This window comes from Eleutherodactylus coqui, chromosome 1 (genome assembly GCF_035609145.1).
Source record: "Eleutherodactylus coqui strain aEleCoq1 chromosome 1, aEleCoq1.hap1, whole genome shotgun sequence".
Taxonomy (NCBI): Eukaryota; Metazoa; Chordata; class Amphibia; order Anura; family Eleutherodactylidae; genus Eleutherodactylus; species Eleutherodactylus coqui.
The window spans coordinates 57,595,529-57,615,374 of NC_089837.1; the positions used below are offsets into that span (position 1 = coordinate 57,595,529).

At 47.2% G+C, this 19,846-nt stretch overlaps 1 protein-coding gene across 1 annotated transcript in view; it reads right to left on the reverse strand.

The window, feature by feature from the left end:
* EVA1A (eva-1 homolog A, regulator of programmed cell death) overlaps positions 1 to 19,846 on the reverse strand; it is an 814,688-nt gene that overhangs the window by 13,777 nt on the left and 781,065 nt on the right. Inside the window, exons 6-7 of the mRNA XM_066594304.1 lie at positions 5,077 to 5,238; positions 1,701 to 1,865 (exon numbers count right to left, since the gene is read on the reverse strand). Coding sequence (XP_066450401.1) covers positions 1,701 to 1,865; positions 5,077 to 5,238 — 327 coding nt within the window. The remainder of the gene's footprint in view (positions 1 to 1,700; positions 1,866 to 5,076; positions 5,239 to 19,846) is intronic.

A 19,846-nucleotide genomic window follows, 5' to 3' on the forward strand; every position in this document is an offset into this window, starting at 1 on the left:
ATGGGGAAACAAAAAAAAGTCACATGGCCCCATCCGAGGCTGTAACAACATGGGATGCAGAGATCATACCGCCTCTCAGAGCCAAATGCTTGAGAGGGCCCAAGGGACACCAATAGTTTATGGGGCGAAAATGAACACATTAGAGGTTGTCTTGGATTAGGATTAAAGGACTGCTTCGCATTCCAAGACAAGCGGTCAGCACTGTTTCATTGATAGCCACTTAGAGAAGGACAAGCTAGGATAGTTCTTACAAGCTGGTGGTGGTCCGCAAAAAAAGAACGATTTGACAATAGCAAGTAAAAATAAATCTTATTTGTATAGCGCCAACTTATTCCGCAGCGCTTTCAGGTAATATGTTTATTACCCCCCAGCAAGCTGGGTTCTCATTTTGCTGACCTCGTAATGTGGAAGGCTGAGTCAACTTTGAGGCAGCTACCTAAGCCACGCGGGGATTGAACTTGCAACCTTCAGGTTGTGAGCGAGAGCTTAGGACTGCATTTCTGCTGCTTTAACACTCTGCACAACACAAAGCTGTAGTAGCCAAGTCAATGTGAAAAAATACAGCAATGGTTGTTATTTCACCTTGACTTGGTTACATGGTGGTTGGTCAAATGAATAGTGGTCCATGTAACCAGCTGGTTCTCCACTGAAAAAAAAAAAAGTATAGCTCGAATTTTTGCCTGGGATTAGAATTAAAGGATTGCATCTCATTCCAAGACACCACACTACTCTTGTCCATACGTTGTGTTTGGTATTGCAGCTCAATCCCATTAAAATTTCATCCCCTTAAAAGGGGTTGTCCCACAAAGGCAAACCTTATTCATATGCCCTATTTGGCCATACTAATGTGAGTGATGGTGGTCCCCTGATAATGACCACCCTCTGTGAGCCATAATCATGACCGATTCCTTAAGAGTAGCTCTCATTGTGGATAACCTGTCTAGTCCATGCATTACATGGACCAGTATTCATTTGACTAGCCACTATGTAACCAAGTCCAGGTGAAAAAATGTCCAGTGTCATATCTTCTCACATTGACTTGGCTACGATTAGCAAATCTTTCATTTTTGCGGACCACCACTAACTTGTAACACCTCTCCTGGCTTGTTCTTTAGTGGCTATCATTGAAGCAGTGCTGACCATCTCTTTTGTGATGAGGTTTTCGAGACACTACGTAACAGTACAATCAATAGTGGGCTGCAATGGCTTTCCCAAGTGACAGAGCGAACACCGTGGATTAGGGACACCAGACTCATACTGATCAGCTAATTACTGGGCTGCCTTCCATTTTAAAAAGTGTTGTCTCCATGAAACAACCCCTTTAAGGCAGATCGTTGGGCTCTCTTCATTAGAGCTGCAGTATAAAGATCGATAGAGAGACTGAACGTCATTTTCTGCAAGGGAGGAGGTAGATTTCAGATTTTCTCAGGTTCCCTCTAGAATGTATCATGGCTCCATACAAGTTCCGAGTTCTGGGCCCGTGCTCTACCTTCATACAGTATGTCCCTAATATCATGAAGAAGCATTCAGAGTTTCTGAACCATGTTCCATCAGATGCCAAATTACAGAGAGCATTGCACATAAGGGAGGATATTTCTGTAATAATGGCCCGTATAGAGTCTCTTTATGTGTACAATGGCTCCATAATAACCATAAACATTGGGAATATGTGCAGTACAATATGTCTAGGTAGTACATACCTGTGATAAAAGAGTAGGCTGCCAAGACATTGCTGATGAGTGCCATCCCCGAGTTGGTTTGCCCCACAGGTGCCATAGTTTGATTGGAGATAGGAGGATCTATTGCTCCCATAGAGAGGTTATCATCGATGGGGTAAAAGGCAGCAGCCTGTCCTTTCTTCGTATCTGTATAATAATACACAAGGTCAAGAGAGAGTCCTACTATGTTGTATTACAGTATATCCCCGTTAATGTACCTTTGACCATGCACAATAGATCACTCTCTGTCTGGGACATAAGACAATTTACTGGTAATCCATTATTTTGAAGATGTGTTCCAACATCATTAAATGTCTTCATTCCTTTATTATATGCAAAACTATGCCTCTGCTGTATATTGTGTTAGGCCGGCTGCATACGGGCGAACCAAATTCTGCATGCGGGATGCTGCAGCGGAATCCATCTGTGACCCCGGTCGGCGACCCCTCTTATCTTTAATGCGGATGACCGCAGGTGGTCAAGTGCAGTACAGAGATTTCTTTTAATATTTGTGTTTCCCGTGCCATCACTAGGCGATGAGGCGGGTACCCTCGGCCCATATACAATGTTAATTGCATATGGGCTGCAGGTCAGACAGCCTCAATTGACTTCTGCCTGGAGTAAAATAGACCATGCGGCGATTTGTCCTCCGCTTGTAGAATACGCAATCCGTGTCGGCGAGTGTGATGGAAAAAGTGAAGCTACATACCTCTCAATGCGTGCAATTCGCTGCGGATCCTTTGTGCGGATGCCAATTGCGGATTACGCAATAGGAATTCGGTCGTGTGAAGCCGGCCTTAACGGTGTATTAAAGGGGTTTTCTGCATCTTAACTATTGATGACCTATCCTCCAGAACCACTGTGGCTATTCTCAGTATAGGTGATCAATAGTTGATCAGAGGGGTCAGTCGCCCTGGACCCTAGCAGATCAGCTGATCTCAGGGCCGCAGTGTGTACCGAGCAGATATGTTAAGGGAAACAAACAGCTCTATTTTCTCTGTAGTGGACAGACTTGGTACGGTAGGCAAAGTTCCCATTAAAGTGAATATAATACAGCCTGTAATACCAAGCTAGGCCACTGCATAGAAAATGGAGCTGTGCGTTTCTTTAACACATCAGCCCCATACACTGACAGAGGATCCTCTCAATAGTTAATCAGATAGGGTCTCCGGTGGTGGACCCCAGTCAATCAATTAATTAACAGTACATTAATAGTTCAGATGTGGAAAGCCCCTTAAAGGACTTTGGGAGGGAAAGCTCCCTTTCCTATCAACCTGCAGGATGGTTATCAAATTGATCCCATAAAGTGCTTGAAATAAAGACATGGGGTTTCTAAAATGTTGCATTCTGGAGAAGTGCGTCTTGAGACGCTGATGGATGTTCTAACTGAGTTTTAAGAAAACACAACTAGAACTCTTCTCAGTCGATGAGCTACACAAGAAATCAGACTGGACACACCGCCTCGTTGACTTTCTCCAGACCGGGACCCTTGGCTGCTGCTTTTTATCAGGAGCCAATTAGACCCTAGACAGATGAATTAATCACTTCCTTTCATAGTCGCTTATTAAAATTACACAGACTGCTTCTGGCAAGGCGAGTCAACTTGGAGGCTACTCAGCTATTTTCTATGACACACCATTCCCGCGTTCATCATTTTCTTGCTTTTTGCTTCAAGGGTTTGTCTGCTTTACACAGTCCCTACCTTGTAAAAGATTTCTTTGATAATAAGCTAATCACAAAGTGTCCCCCTGCTCAATATCCCAGCAATCAGCTGTGATCTATGGGGAAATCTATCATTAGGGCTGACACCCACTGGCGTTTTTTTCTCTATTGCGCTACGAGAGCAAGCGAAAACACTCACCTCGCAGCGCGAGAAAAAAAGCCGGGATGACGCCGGGATATCTCCAGTCTTTTCAATGGGGCCAGCGGCAGCAGCGCTAGGCCCATTGAAAAGATAGGAAGAGTACCACAGGGACCGCGGGGATGAAGGAATCCTCTGCCACAGCTGTCACAGCTGTGTCAGCTGTGGCAGAATTGCAGCATGCTATCCCATTGCTTTCAATGGGATCGGCGCTGCTGCCGGTCCCATTGAAAGCAGTGGTTTGTGGCAAACTCTGCAGTATGATTTTCAGGGAAGGGCTTGAAATATAAGCCCTTTCCAGAAAATCATCATAAGTGGTTAAAAAAGTGAAAAAAAAAATATTCACCTCTCCGCTGCTCAGACGCGTCCTCCGGCTGGCTCCCTGACACTGCTATCCAGTACTTTCATGGGATTTTTAAATGTGCACAAATGCAATATTCCCCAAACATCAGCTGGCACCCTTCTCAGCTGGTATTTCGAAGACTTTCACCTAGTAAATGAAGCCTGTACTACCGTGTTTCCCCAAAAATAACAGTGTATATTTATTTTAGCCCCAAAATATGCGCTAGGGCTTATTTTCAGAAGATGTTTTATTTTGCGTTGGCAGAGGGGCAGTGAGCAATGGCCATGGGGGAGGGACTTTTGAATTGGCCGAGCCATGGCCATCGCTCACAGCCGTTCAGCCAAATGAATACATTCAATGGGCAAAGTAACAGCTGTGATTGGCTGAGCGCCTGTGTGGGACGATTTTTGAATTGGATGAGCCACGGCCATCGCTCACCGCCACTCAGCCAATTGATACAGTGAATGCACAAAGCAATGACTGTGATTAGCTGAGCGATTTTTGAATTGGCTGAGCCATGGCCATCGTTAACCGCCGCTCAGGCAATTCATACAGTAAATGCAGGAAGCGATGGCTGTGACTGGCTGAGTGGGCGCTCAGCCAATCACAACCATCGATCGAAGAACCAATTACAGCCATCGCTTCCTAGAGGCGGGATTTATGAATTCAGTCACAAGAAATTGATGTTCTATCAGCTCTGAGGACTATGGGAACCGCGCGGACCTCCGAAGAGCAGCAGGAGGGACCTGGATAAGCCTTCTACATAATGTATTACTTTCTTTTTTATCTAGTGTAGCTAGAGCTTATTTTCAGGATGGCGCTTATATCTCAGCCCCCCACCAAAATCAGGGCAAGGCTTATCGGGGTAGGTCTGACTTTCAGGGAAACATGTTAGAAATGCCCTGCCCATCAGAAGAAGAACTCTGTTTCTTTTGGGTACCCACTCATATGTGGTACTATATTGTTCGCCAGTATTTTATGAGCACTGTGTGGCACGGTGTGCTGCAACTATCTTGATACTTTATGGCATTTTTACTGGGAAATGTTTTGATAGTATTACTCATTACTTTTACATTTTTTAACAATAGGAAGGAAACCCTCCACAGAGTCTAATCTGGCTCAGAATTTCTATATTCAGTTTTCTTTTGCATTACCTGGCAGAACTCGCTCAGTTATGAATGCAGGATCATGGAAAAGGACCCCATCCCCAATCACATTGCGGTCATACGCCCCTGGCAGTCGGGTGAAGTGTGTTTGCCGTTCTCCTTGGTAATTTGTTGATTTTGGCTGTGCTTCAAGTAGCAGTTTCTTTGGTACTAAAAGGAAAGAGACATAAAAAGAATTTTTAAAAATCATTAAAAGCAGTGCAGGAAGTTACTCCATTAACATTAATCTTAGGGGCCATTAATTACAAAATAGGTTTATTTTTGCTACATGAGATTAGATTTCACTGACTGGTAAACACAGAGAAAGGCTGAGAAAGCATCATGTAAGATGTAACCTAGACATCCAAGTATGTATGGCTTGGCTTCGCGAACGAATTTTTAAGTAAAGGGCTGTCCACGTCTACTGCAGGCTCGCTGGTGGCTGACTAGTCTAATTCGGGATAGGCAGATCCGGCCACAATGATTGGAAGGGAAAGCTTGTCCTGAATTCAGTGCTGCCCTGTCCTGGTTCTTTCTCAGTCTCCTCTTGTCCTCGAGAGCAACCTGGCGAGTATTCTCAAAAGAGGAGGCAGCTTGATAGGTAGTGTGTCTCCAAGCTCTGCAGTCGAAGGCTAGAGAGTTGACCACCCATTGTGATCAATAAGATAGACTCCTTCACGGGATCCTTATACCCCATTTTCAGTGCCCCTCTGTTTCGGTGACCAGTTCTAAGCTCACCATACAACACAATCTTGGGCAGAGAGTAATTCTCCATCCTGAAAATTTGTTCAACCCAGCGTTGTCACAAGTCTTCAACAACACGGATTCTTAGTGGTTATTAATGGTACATACTCTAATTGGGTCACTGTTACTAGTGAGGTACCACAGGGGGTAGTAGTTATTAATGACCTGATAGGATTGTACAGTAAAAAAAATATCAATACTTGCGGATGATCCAAAAGTATGCAAAGCAGTTAACACAAGACAGGATATGGTTGTAAATGGATCTGGAGAAGTTGGGGGCAGAAAAGATTTAAAGGGGTTGTCTCGCGGCAGCAAGTGGGTCTATACACTTCTGTATGGCCATATTAATGCACTTTGTAATGTACATCGTGCATTAAATATGAGCCATACAGAAGTTATTCACTTACCTGCTCCGTTGCTAGCGTCCCCGTTGCCATGGTTCCGTCTAACTTCGGTGTCTTCTTGCTTTTTTAGACGCGCTTGCGCAGATGCATCTTCTCCCTTCGGCTGCTCTTGGAAGCATCGGCGTTTTGGCTCCGCCCCCTTGTACGCATCATCGCGTAGCTCCGCCCCATGACGTGTGCCGGTTCCAGCCTCCTGATTGGCTGGAATCGGCATGTGACGGGGGCGGAGCTACGCGATGACGTGTACAAGGGGGCGGAGCCAAAACGCCGATGCTTCCAAGACCAGCCGAAGGGAGAAGATGCATCTGCGCAAGCGCGTCTAAAAAAGCAAGAAGACACAACGAAGTTAGACGGAACCATGGCAACGGGGACGCTAGCAACGGAGCAGGTAAGTGAATAACTTCTGTATGGCTCATATTTAATGCACGATGTATATTACAAAGTGCATTAATATGGCCATACAGAAGTGTATAATCCCACTTGCTTTCGCGAGACAACCCCTTTAACACTGATTAATGTAAGGCTATACACATGTGCAGGGGACATATGCTAAATGGGAAACCCTGACATGGAAAGGGACTTGGGGATTTTAGTTAACTGTAAACTTGGCAGCAGCTGCCTGACACTGGTTGCTCCAGTTAAGGTGAATAGGATCATGAGGTGCATCAAAAGAGGTCTAGGAACACATGAAGAGAACATTGTCCTTCCTCTTTACAAGTCACTGATCAGACCCCACATGGGATATTGTGTACAGTTTTTTGCACTGGTACTCAAGAAGGACATATCAGAGCTTGAGTGGGTACAAAGGTGGGCAACTAAAGTAATAAATTGAATGGGTGGACAATACCCAGAGAGGTTATCAAAATTGGAGTGGTGACCTAATAACTATGTATAAATATATTATTGGATAATACAAAGATCTCTCTCATCATCTATTTATACCAGGACTGTGACTGTAACAAGAGGGCGCTCTCTATGTCTAGAGGAAAGAAGGTTTCTACACTAACATAGAAGGGGGTTCTTTACTGTAAGAGCAGTGAGACTATGGAACTCTCTGCCTGAGGACGTGGTGGTAGTGAACTCAGGACCAAAATCCACAACACAGTCATGTGTGGTTTTCATTGTGGATTTCGGTGTAGATTTGACTTGCTGAAAATTTTCGTGTCTATGCCCTTAGAAGGGAAATTTATTTAAGGATTTTGCATCAGCTTTCAGCCTTAGAAAAGTCGCAAAGTTTGGCACACTAAATTGTACTAAAATTTGTGACTTTCTCATTCTTTCACCACTTTCGAAAACAGATATATTATTCATTTACATTAATTTATGCCAGAAATTGGTGCAAATCACAACACAAATCTACCGTACTCATAGCAAGCATGGATTTCATGAAAAGTGTTCAAGTGTCCCAATTGTCCCGGATTCAGTGGGCTGTCCTGCCATCCTGCTGCATGCCCCACGTCCCCCCTTTTTTTATAGTTCCCAAAGGGAATCATTTGATCACTGATCGAGTATAATGCAATAATATAGTATTGCATTATACCGCATTTTGACAAGTAGTCTAGCAGAAGACCCCAGGCTGCAATGGCACCATGCGATCTCAGTGCGGGGGGAAAGTCGTGGAACCTGAAATACTAATAGGGGCATTTAAAGGGATAATCACCACGTCCAGTGTTCAGAAAGACAGTCGGCACCCTTACTGTATGGAGCAGGATCATAACTATGTCTTGTGATGTTAAGGGGTTAAAGAGGCTGTCCAAATATGACATTTAAAAAAAAAAAAGCTGCAAATGCATTACAACTAGAGATGAGCGAGCACCAAAATGCTCGGGTGCTCGTTACTCGGGAAGAAATTATCGCGATGCTCGAGGGTTCGTTTCGAGTAACGAACCCCATTGAAGTCAATGGGCGACCCGAGCATTTTTGTATATCGCCGATGCTCGCTAAGGTTTCCATTTGTGAAAATCTGGGCAATTCAAGAAAGTGATAGGAACGACACAGCAACGGATAGGGCAGGCGAGGGGCTACATGTTGGGCTGCATCTCAAGTTCCCAGGTCCCACTATTAAGCCACAATAGCGGCAAGAGTGCCCCCCCCCCCCCAACAACTTTTACTTCTGAAAAGCCCTCATTACCAATGCATACCTTAGCTAAGCACCACACTACCTCCAACAAAGCACAATCACTGCCTGCATGACACTCCACTGACACTTCTCCTGGGTTACATGCTGCCCAACCTCCCCCCCCCCCCCCCCCCCCGCACGACGCAGTGTCCACAGCGCGTACCAAACTGTCCCTGCGCAGCCTTCAGCTGCACTCATGCCACAACACCCTCATGTCTATTTATAAGTGCGTCTGCCATGAGGAGGAACCGCAGGCACACACTGCAGAGGGTTGGCACGGCTAGGCAGCGACCCTCTTTAAAAGGGGCGGGGCGATAGCCCACAATGCTGTACAGAAGCAATGAGAAATATAATCCTGTGCCACCGCCATCAGGAGCTGCACACGTGGGCATAGCATTGGGGAACCTATGTGCCACACACTATTTATTCTGTCAAGGTGTCTGCATGCCCCAGTCAGACCGCGTTTTTTTATAAATAGTCACAGGCAGGTACAACTCCGCAATGGGAATTCCGTGTGCACCCACAGCATGGGTGGCTCCCTGGAACCCACCGGCTGTACATTAATGTATCCCATTGCAGTGCCCATCATAGCTGAGGTAACGTCCGATTAAATGCAGGTGGGCTTCGGCCCACACTGCATGCCCCAACCTGACCGGGGTTGTTAATTCATAGACACAGGCAGGTACAACTCCCTATTGTGAAGTCCATGTGGACCCACAGCATGGGTGGGTGCCAGGAAGCCACCGGCGGTACATAAATATATCCCATTGCATTGCCCATCACAGCTGAGGTAATGTCATGTTTAATGCAGGTGGGCTTCGGCCCACACTGCATGCCCCAGTCAGACTGGGGTTCTTTAGAAGTGGACACATGCAGTTACAACTCCCTGTGGACCCACAGCATGAGTGGCTCCCTGGAACCCACCGGCGGTACATAAATATATCCCATAGCAGTGCCCAACACAGCTGATGTAACGTCAGCTTTAATGCAGGTGGGCAAAAAATTAATTGGATTACACTGTAGGCGAGGGCCCCAAAAAATTGGTGTACCAACAGTACTAATGTACGTCAGAAAAATTGCCCATGCCCAACCAAGAGGGCAGGTGAAACCCATTATTCGCTTTGGTAATGTGGCTTAATTTGTAACTAGGCCTGGAGGCAGCCCAGTTAAAATAAAAATTGGTTCAGGTGAAAGTTTCAACGCTTTAATGAGCATTGAAACGTATAAAAATTGTTTACAAAAATTATATGACTGAGCCTTGTGGGCCTAAGAAAAATTGCCCGTTCGGCGTGATTACGTCAGGTTTCAGGAGGAGGAGCAGGAGGAGGAGGATGAATATTAGACACAGATTGATGAAGCTAAAAGGTCCCCGTTTTGGATGGTGATAGAGAACGTAGCTTCCATCCGCGGGTGCAGCCTACGTATTGTTTAGGTATCGCTGCTGTCCGCTGGTGGAGAAGAGAAGTCTGGGGAAATCCAGGCTTTGTTCATCTTGATGAGTGTAAGCCTGTCGGCACTGTTGGTTGACAGGCGGGTACGCTTATCTGTGATGATTCCCCCAGCCGCACTTAACACCCTCTCTGACAAGACACTAGCCGCAGGACAAGCAAGAACCTCCAGGGCATACAGCGCGAGTTCAGGCCACGTGTCCAGCTTCGACACCCAGTAGTTGTAGGGGGCAGAGGCGTCACGGAGGACGGTCGTGCGATTGGCTACGTACTCCCTCACCATCCTTTTACAGTGCTCCCACCAACTCAGCCTTGGCTGGGGAGCGGTGACACAGTCTTGCTGGGGAGCCAGAAAGCTGTCAAAGGCCTTAGAGAGTGTTTACCTGCCTGTTCTGTACATGCTGCCTGATCTCTGCGCCTCCCCTGCTACCTGGCCCTCGGAACTGCGCCTTCGGCCACTAGCGCTGTCGGATGGGAATTTTACCATCAGTTTGTCCGCCAGGGTCCTGTGGTATAGCATCACTCTCGAACCCCTTTCCTCTTCGGGTATGAGAGTGGAAAGGTTCTCCTTATACCGTGGGTCGAGCAGTGTGTACACCCAGTAATCCGTAGTGGCCAGAATGCGTGTAACGCGAGGGTCACGAGAAAGGCATCCTAACATGAAGTCAGCCATGTGTGCCAGGGTACCTGTACGCAACACATGGCTGTCCTCACTAGGAAGATCACTTTCAGGATCCTCCTCCTTCTCCTCAGGCCATACCCACTGAAAGGATGACAGGCAAGCAGCATGGGTACCCTTAGCATTGGGCCAAGCTGTCTCTTCCACCTCCTCCTCATCCTCCTCATGCTCCTCCTCCTCCTCAACGCGCTGAGATATAGACAGGAGGGTGCTCTGACTATCCAGCGACATACTGTCTTCCCCCGCCTCTGTTTCCGAGCGCAAAGCGTCTGCCTTTATGCTTTGCAGGGAACTTCTCAAGAGGCATAGCAGAGGAATGGTGACGCTAATGATTGCAGCATCGCCGCTCACCATCTGGGTAGACTCCTCAAAGTTTCCAAGGACCTGCCAGATGTCTGCCAACCAGGCCCACTCTTCTGTAAAGAATTGAGGAGGCTGACTCCCACTGCGCCGCCCATGTTGGAGTTGGTATTCCACTATAGCTCTACGCTGCTCATAGAGCCTGGCCAACATGTGGAGCGTAGAGTTCCACCATGTGGGCACGTCGCACAGCAGTCGGTGCACTGGCAGATGAAACCGATGTTGCAGGGTGCGCAGGGTGGCAGCGTCCGTGTGGGACTTGCGGAAATGTGCGCAGAGCCGGCACACCTTTCCGAGCAGGTCTGACAAGCGTGGGTAGCTTTTCAGAAAGCGCTGAACCACCAAATTAAAGACGTGGGCCAGGCATGGCACGTGCGTGAGGCTGCCGAGCTGCAGAGCCGCCACCAGGTTACGGCCGTTGTCACACACGACCATGCCCGGTTGGAGGCTCAGCGGCGCAAGCCAGCGGTCGGTCTGCTCTGTCAGACCCTGCAGCAGTTCGTGGGCCGTGGGCCTCTTCTCTCCTAAGCTGAGTAGTTTCAGCACGGCCTGCTGACGCTTGCCCACTGCTGTGCTGCCACGCCGTGCGACACCGACTGCTGGCGACGTGCTGCTGCTGACACATCTTGATTGCGAGACAGAGGTTGCGTAGGAGTAGGAGGAGTAGGGTGGTTTAGTGCAGGAAGCATACACTGCCGCAGATACCACCACCGAGCTGGGGCCCGCAATTCTAGGGGTGGGTAGGACGTGAGCGGTCCCAGGCTCTGACTCTGTCCCAGCCTCCACTAAATTCACCCAATGTGCCGTCAGGGAGATATAGTGGCCCTGCCCGCCTGTGCTTGTCCACGTGTCCGTTGTTAAGTGGACCTTGGCAGTAACCTCGTTGGTGAGGGCGCATACAATGTTGCAGGAGACGTGGTCGTGCAGGGCTGGGACGGCACATCGGGAAAAGTAGTGGCGACTGGGAACTGAGTAGCGCAGGGCCGCCGCCGCCATCATACCTTTGAAAGCCTCAGTTTCCACAACCCTATATGGCAGCATCTCCAGGCTGATAAATTTGGCTATGTGCACGTTTAACGCTTGAGCGTGCGGGTGCGTGGCGGCGTACTTGCGCTTGCGCTCCAACACTTGCGCTAGCGACGGCTGGACGGTGCGCTGAGAGATATTGGTAGATGGGGCCGAGCACAGCGGAGGTGAGGGTGTGGGTGCAGGCCAGGAGACGGTAGTGCCTGTGTCCTGAGAGGGGGGTTGGATCTCAGTGGCAGGTTGGGGCACAGGGGGAGAGGCAGCGGTGGAAACCGGAGGCGGTGAACGGCCTTCGTCCCACCTTGAGGGGTGCTTGGCCATCATATGTCTGCTCATGCTGGTGGTGGTGAGGCTAGTGGTGGTGGCTCCCCAGCTGATCTTGTCGCGACAAAGGTTGCACACCACTGTTCGTCGGTCGTCTGTACTCTCAGTGAAAAACTGCCAGACCTTTGAGCACCTCGGCCTCTGCAGGGTGGCATGGCGCGAGGGGGCGCTTTGGGAAACAGTTGGTGGATTATTCGGTCTGGCCCTGCCTCTACCCCTGGCCACCGCAGTGCCTCTTCCAACCTGCCCTGCTGCTGCACTTGCCTCCCCCTCTGAAGACCTGTCCTCAGTAGGTGTAGCAAACCAGGTGGGGTCAGTCACCTCATTGTCCTGCTGCTCTTCCTCCGAATCCTCTGTGCGCTCCTCCCTCGGACTTACTCCAATTACTACTACCTGAGTGATAGACAACTGTGTCTCATCGTCATCGTCCTCCTCACCCACTGAAAGCTCTTGAGACAGTTGCCGGAAGTCCCCAGCCTCATCCCCCGGACCCCGGGAACTTTCTAAAGGTTGGGCATCGGTCACGACAAACTCCTCCGGTGGGAGAGGAACCATTGCTGGCCATTCTGGGCAGGGGCCCGGGAACAGTTTCTGGGAGTCTGCCTGCTCCTCAGAATGTGTCATTGTAATGGAGTGAGGAGGCTGGGAGGAAGGAGGACCAGCAGCCAGAGGATTCAGAGTTGCAGCAGTGGATGGCGCAGAACTCTGGGTGGTCGATAGATTGCTGGATGCACTTTCTGCCATCCACGACAGGACCTGCTCACACTGCTCATTTTCTAATAATGGTCTACCGCGTGGACCCATTAATTGTGAGATGAACGTGGGGACGCCAGAAACGTGCCTCTCTCCTAATCCCGCTCAGTCGGCTGCGATACACCTGGATCAGGAGCTCGGCCTGTGCCCACACCCTGACTTGGGCCTCCGCGTCCTCGCCCGCGTCCACGTCCTCTAGGCCTACCCCTACACCTCAGCATGCTGTATTACCAGTAGTGCAGAAACAGAACGCTGTAATTAAATGTGCCACTTATTGGCCTGTGGTTGGAGGCTGACTTCGCTTATGGAACGCACAGCAGAGCCAGGAAACAATTTTGCGCACGCCTGTAGTGAGACGTAGGTGCGTATGACTGAGCTAGTGGAATTCACAGCGCAGAAGCAGTCAAGTGGCCAAAGGCCAGTAGTAGGTCTTAAGTATTTTGCTTCTATTTTTTTAAAATGCTGAGCTGATACAGCGGACAGATACTGTAGGCAGCGTATAATATTATGTATACTGTTTCCTTTTGGCGGGATGACGGCGATCATGTAACAGAGACAGCAGATCCAGGAACCAATTTTGCGCAAGCCTGCTGTAACGCTTAGCTGCGTATTAATTACGACTGTACCCCCAGCAGATAGATACTGTAGGCAGCGTATAATATTATGTTTACTGTTTCCCTCTGGCGGGATGACGGCGATCAATTTTTTGGAAAAAGCCCACTGCCTATATAGCCTGAATATCTCTTTCCCTGCCTCACCAGTACTGGCCCTATACTCTGTACAATGACTGCAGACTGCGGACGCAATGCTCTGCACGGCCGATATACAAAAAAAAATAAAATTGTGCAACACTGCTAAAAGCAGCCTCAACAGTACTGCACACGGTCAGATGTGGCCCTAAGAAGGACCGTTGGGGTTCTTGAAGCCTAAAATAACTCCTAACGCTCTCCCTATAGCAATTCCAGCAAGACAGTACTTTCCCTCCTCTATGTCAGAACGCATCTGTGGCGAGCCGCGGGAGGGGCCGATTTTTATACTCGGGAGACACCTGATCTCGCCAGCCACTCACTGCAGGGGGGTGGTATAGGGCTTGAACGTCGCAGGGGGAAGTTGTAATGCCTTCCCTGTCTTTCTATTGGCCAGAAAAGCAAGCTAACGTCTCAGAGATGAAAGTGAAAGTAACTCGAACATCGCGTGGTGCTCGCCTCTAGTAACGAGCATCTCGAACACGCTAATAATCGAACGAGTATCAAGCTCGGACGAGTACGTTCGCTCATCTCTAATTACAACATTAAAGGAAGGGATTCTTTTATTGTTTTAATGCATTTGCAGCCTTTCTGTATCATTGTTCACACTTTGACAATCCCTTTAAGAAACTGGTGGAATTTTTAACAGACCGACATAATAACAGGGCAAGTCAAGGGAAAAGGAACCCCATAACATCACTTTGTGGGAACACCACAACATTACAGGCTCTGTCCGGTGGGGACATTTTTCAAGCTTTTCTCTTTCCTCTGTGTGGTTTTCATTCTTTCTCTGGCACACTAACCACATGGGTTTATAGGGATGACAAACAATGGCTGCTTTGTGTGCAGTTTAACTAAACTTTCCTCCGTGGTGATTACACATTCCCTCCCTACATATGCCTCGTCCGGAAGGCGCTCTCTCCACAATGCTGCTATATGTACCAATATATGGCAAAACCGGCACTCATATGCATAGGTGGGGGAAAAGTCAATATTAACCCCTGAATGACCAGGCTGTTTTGTACCTTAAGGACCAAACACTTTTTTGGTGGTTTTACTGCCCTATTTTTTGACCTTCAGCTACCCATATTATTTTTGCTGCATTTTTTCGTGACATATATGCTATTTTGTAGTATCTTTTTCACTGACTTTATTCCCGTTTCTTAGTTTTATTAGGGGTAAAAACCTAATAGTTTTGGATTACAGGGTGCATACACCAATGGTTTTAGTTGGCGTTGGGTCATTTTCTTTTCTCTGCATATATTTTTATTTTATTTTGTCATTTTTTTACTTACTTCTGTAACTACTTTTTTACCATCTATGTCCCCTATAAGGTCATATAAGACCTCTGGGGGACATTCACATGGTCTTTTCTTTTTATTACACACTTTCCCACTGTACCTGGGGCATCCATAGGAGCTCCAGTTACAGGGGAAAACATCCCCCCAGCATGACAATAGTCACTGGCAGAGCTGATCAGGGTCTGTAGGACCCTGCGGCTCTGTTGTAACAGGGGACACCTGATTATTATGTGATCAACGTAATACTTCTTAGTACATAGCGCTCATTGAACGCTATGTACCCGGGAAAGGAGAAGACAGACGTGGTTAAAAACCACTCTTCCCTTCTCTGTCGGGTTCTCAGCTGCTTATATTGGAGGAGCAGAGGCTTTAATCCCACGCTGGATTTTTGCTATGGGGCGGAATTAAAGCCCAGGACCAAGCACCGTAAATTTACAGCGCTTCGTCCTTAAGGGGTTAAGGCAAGGGCTACACAACAAGAGAAGAAGGGGAAAAGATGAAGACCACGGTGCTACTGCACTGGAAAGCCAAACGGGGGAAGAAAAATCCTTTATTTGGATGACGCATTTCAGTGCCGCAATGCTGCTTTCATTAGATCACACGTTAATGTGATCTGAATAAGTCACTGTTTGCTTTAAAATGCAGTCAGTTTACATTTTTCGGCGTTCACTCAATCGTGAGTCGATCAAGAGACTGCGCCAGTGAATAGGAACAACTGAACGATCGATGCTTACACGTAACGTGCGAAAGACTGATTAATTTTATGTCTGCATTAAATGAATGACAACGATAAGCAAACGAATCGCTTGTCTTCGATCGTTGACCACGGTTACTGGTTACCCTGATCGATTATCCTTTGAATTCCCAGATTCAGCAATTTTTTCGAACACTGTGTGTAAAAAGGCCCTCAGGCTGAATGATCTAATATGTATGAACAGCTTAAAGGGGTTGTGCAGGATGAGAAACACATGGCGCTTTTCTTTCAAAAACAACTCTACACCTATATATGGGTTTTACCTGGTATCACAGCTCAGCTCCATCACAGTGAATGTAACCAAGCTGCAGTACCTCTCATTACCTGTGGACAGGGGTGGAGTTCTACTCTACCAGCCAGAAGGACATGGCTGAAGGGGGGAAGCAGGGAGCTGATGGGCATCAATTTGGGGGGGTGATGTGAGACCATTAGAGAATGTTCACGTAAGGGGCAAATGTTTATTCACCCAATATATTTTTCACGTGCGCAAGTGACCATTTTGGGACAATATAAAGAATTATCACTGTACCATTAGCCAGTGCAGAAGACACCACTGGGGAGACCGCAGCAGCAGTGTGTGCCAACGCACATTAAAGAAGGGTCACCGGTATAGCACTGATGATGTGGCGGCTGCTGTTGCTATAGAGGGCAGTTCTCATGTTGGGGAACAAAGACACAGACTTTTAAAGTGGTGGAGACCGCAGCATCAGAGGTGACGGTAATGTCCCAGGACTGAGAGAGACAAGGTGCTGCTGGAGACCAGTGTGGAGGGTCAGGAAAGAGCTGCTATGCTTGGGACTGGGACTTAAGTGCCATGCTGCGAGTTGTGACCACTGGCCAGAGTGAAGGGGCCCAGGAAAATAGAGGAAGCTAGGGCAGCACAGCTGCATCATGGGGAATCAGCAGCCGTTCAGGTGTATCTCCCACCAACGATGAGTAAGCTGGGCCGCCCATGAGTTGGTGTGCCCATTAATAGAGATTACGAGAAAAAGGTTTGCAGGCCTGCAAGGTTATGGCTTCGTAGTGACAATTTCTAAATGTGTTATATAGAGTGTAAGTATCGTTGAGTAATGTGTTTTGCAAACACAAGTGGGATATTATGGGGCGGTAGATCATCTGATGGGTAAAGTTAGAGTAAAGGTGCTATAGCTGAAATGACCTTGAGGCAAACTGTTGTGTCAATGACATTTAGTGTTCCAAGTGTATGGAAACAGCCCCATGGGCGTTGATTGGGTCGGACTATGGGTAGCTAGCAGAGTCAATATTGGCCTATATCGTACAGGTGATTTGTTGCCACTAGTGCTTAAAAGATGTGTATTAGTAGTGTGATGAGGACTATGATTTTGTATAATGTACAGATCTGTGCACCTACGATGCTACTGGCTGCGATAGTGATAAGGACCTGAGAGTAACGATGATGGAAAGTAATGCTGTTGAGTAATAGTAAAAAGATGGAATGCCTATGTAGCAAGTGTTGAGTAGACAAAATAAACCAACAGTGAAGTAAAGTTAAGGGTTTTTTTTTTTTTAGTTTTTTTTTATAAGTACTGCCTCCTCTGTCACTGCCGCGCCATGCATAACACCACCGCCTGCTTCACCATGACGTTGAAGCCTCTCAGAGGCTAAAAGAGGAAGCTTTGCCCCCTTCCAACCCATGATGGTGGTGTGGCTAGCATATCACCACACTGGATCCAGCCTCATGACAGGGAAAATGTATGGGGCTAGGCCCCACCCCTACTCCAAGCATGAGAGAGCATTTTGGAATGACTGGTGGCTGCAATATAAGGAGAAGGAGTAGCCTCACAGGTCGAGTGGTCAAGTAGAGGAGACATCAATGCAGCAGGAAGATACCACAAGAGCAGGACTGTGGGAGTTGTGATGGTGGCCATTTTTGGAAAAACAGAACAGGTTGGATTCCCATGCGGACAAGCAGCCATGGAACAGAGCTAGACCAAAAGTGCCCTGACGACCTGAGGGTGAAGAAGTTACACTGATAGCAGAACAAGCAGACCCTCAGAGTGAAGTGCCCCACAGCACTTGTGAGAAAAGAGATAGAAACTGCAGTGGCGGGGCAGAAGATCATGCACAATAGACAGTTGTGTGCCTTACTGCTGCCAAGAAGATATACGCCGTTTGATGAGGAAATGCAAACTTTGTCCAAAAAAAATATCCACCCCCTAGAAGAAGTTATCATTTTGCTGTTAAACCCCGCATGCGGTTACATCTCAGGCAGATATGTAAATTATTAGAGTTGTGGTGTGATTAGTTGAATGTTCTTGTCACCTGAGGCCCTTAAAGTGGTTCACTCATCGGCCTATAAAAGGCTCTCGGAGGCTCCTTGTGTGTAGTGACCTCTCCTCTGTGTCGTAGAGGCGTCTAGTGGCCAACAAGCTCTACACAAGCGGAAGAAGAGATTTCACCCAGTTACCAGAGTCTGAGAGGGGCCCATTATTGGGATGTGAGAAGCTGGATGGTCGTATCGATGAATTGTCCATTCTGTCCAGACTGTTAGGTGGTGTTGGGACCAGTGGATGCGTAAGGGGAGCACACAAGCAGACCAGGCTCAAGACACCCAAACCAGTAGAGGGGATCATCTGATCGTCCGACAAGCACAAGTAGCTCCAACTTTTTTGTTCTCCACCATCCAGAGATATGGATCAAAACACATTCATTTCCTTAATGTTAACTAAAGTTATAAAAAAAATTTCTAAAGTTATTAGAAATGTTGGAAACATTTTCTTTACAGATTATCATTATCAAGCACCTATGCTATACAAATGCTAACCCCTAACCTGCAGGAGTGACAGATTCTGTGTGGTATACATAGTAAATCTCAGATAAAATATCAAACTATGGCTGTGCATACTCTATACACTACTCTGCCTGTGTGTCAGTCCTCGGTGTTTTTCCAGATTTCCATTCATAAAAAACATTGGCCATATGTACCGGTCCACTGCAGATTGGAGAGTATTAGACACTTTTGAAGTGTACAGAATAAAGGCAAATACAAATTGTAAATGGCAACTTGAATATATGTTGTAGTACTCCTGTAAATGGGGCCTCCTGCAGGAAAAATAAAAAACTCTAATCCCATACCAGCTTCTAGCATACGAATGGAGTGCAATAAGCTCACAAAATATGATGGCATGATTACAGCAGTTCCATAGCCGGCACCGCAGACCACCAACAGTGCAGCTTTTAAGATACTGTATAAATCAGCCAAATGTTTTGAGCAGAGAAGGACTAACTGGAGTCTCATTAAGCTGCGGTGGTAGAAGAGAACAGACGAAAAGCTCCTCCATCCTCGCTGATGCCTACAAATGTCTAAAGCTGGGGGTGAAGAGGTTGGCACGGCCACGGCACAATTGTATATTCCTCCTTGTAAACTCTTCTTGGACATAAATGAGGCAGTGTCGCATATGGTGAACATTACAGAGATGTAGGGCGGACCCCCAGGCCCTGTTTACCATGATTGCAGCTTGGAAAGCAGATATTTCAGAAAGCAGATCTTATTCATTATCATGCTAATGAGGAACTGCAGCGTTTACTATAATTTACTCTATAATTCATTTAAATGACTAAAGATGTAGAAGATTGTATTCCTTTAAATACCAGGTTTTTTGGAGGGGTTTAAGAATGTGCAAAAATTTTGTACATTAACCACTTTGGTATCATTTGTGAGACACTATAGGTTGGCATAAGCACACAGAGGGACAAGGAACCCATCCGAAGATCAAAATTAAGCTCTCCCTTGGTGCTTGTTTGGTCCACACTTTGCCATAATTTACAACACACTTGCAGGAATGCTGCATTCTAATTGGTGGCCTTGTAAAGGTATTTTTTTCTGTCTTCCAATTTGCATAAATTTCCAAGAGGAACATGGATGACCTTTTAAGTCTCCTCACACCTACTAGGAGCTCTAAGGAAAAACGTTTTCCTTTCCAATACAGCTTCCACCAAGCAGACCACCAAAAGCGATAGAGAAGAAGCCTATTGTTCTCATATGTTCAACTCCCTTGGCAAGGTTGCTGTCTATCTCTACATAAAGATAACCTCCTGTGCATAAGAAGCTCCTGATTTGCGTCTGTAAACTGCAGGCTCATCAGATACCCAGTTTCTTT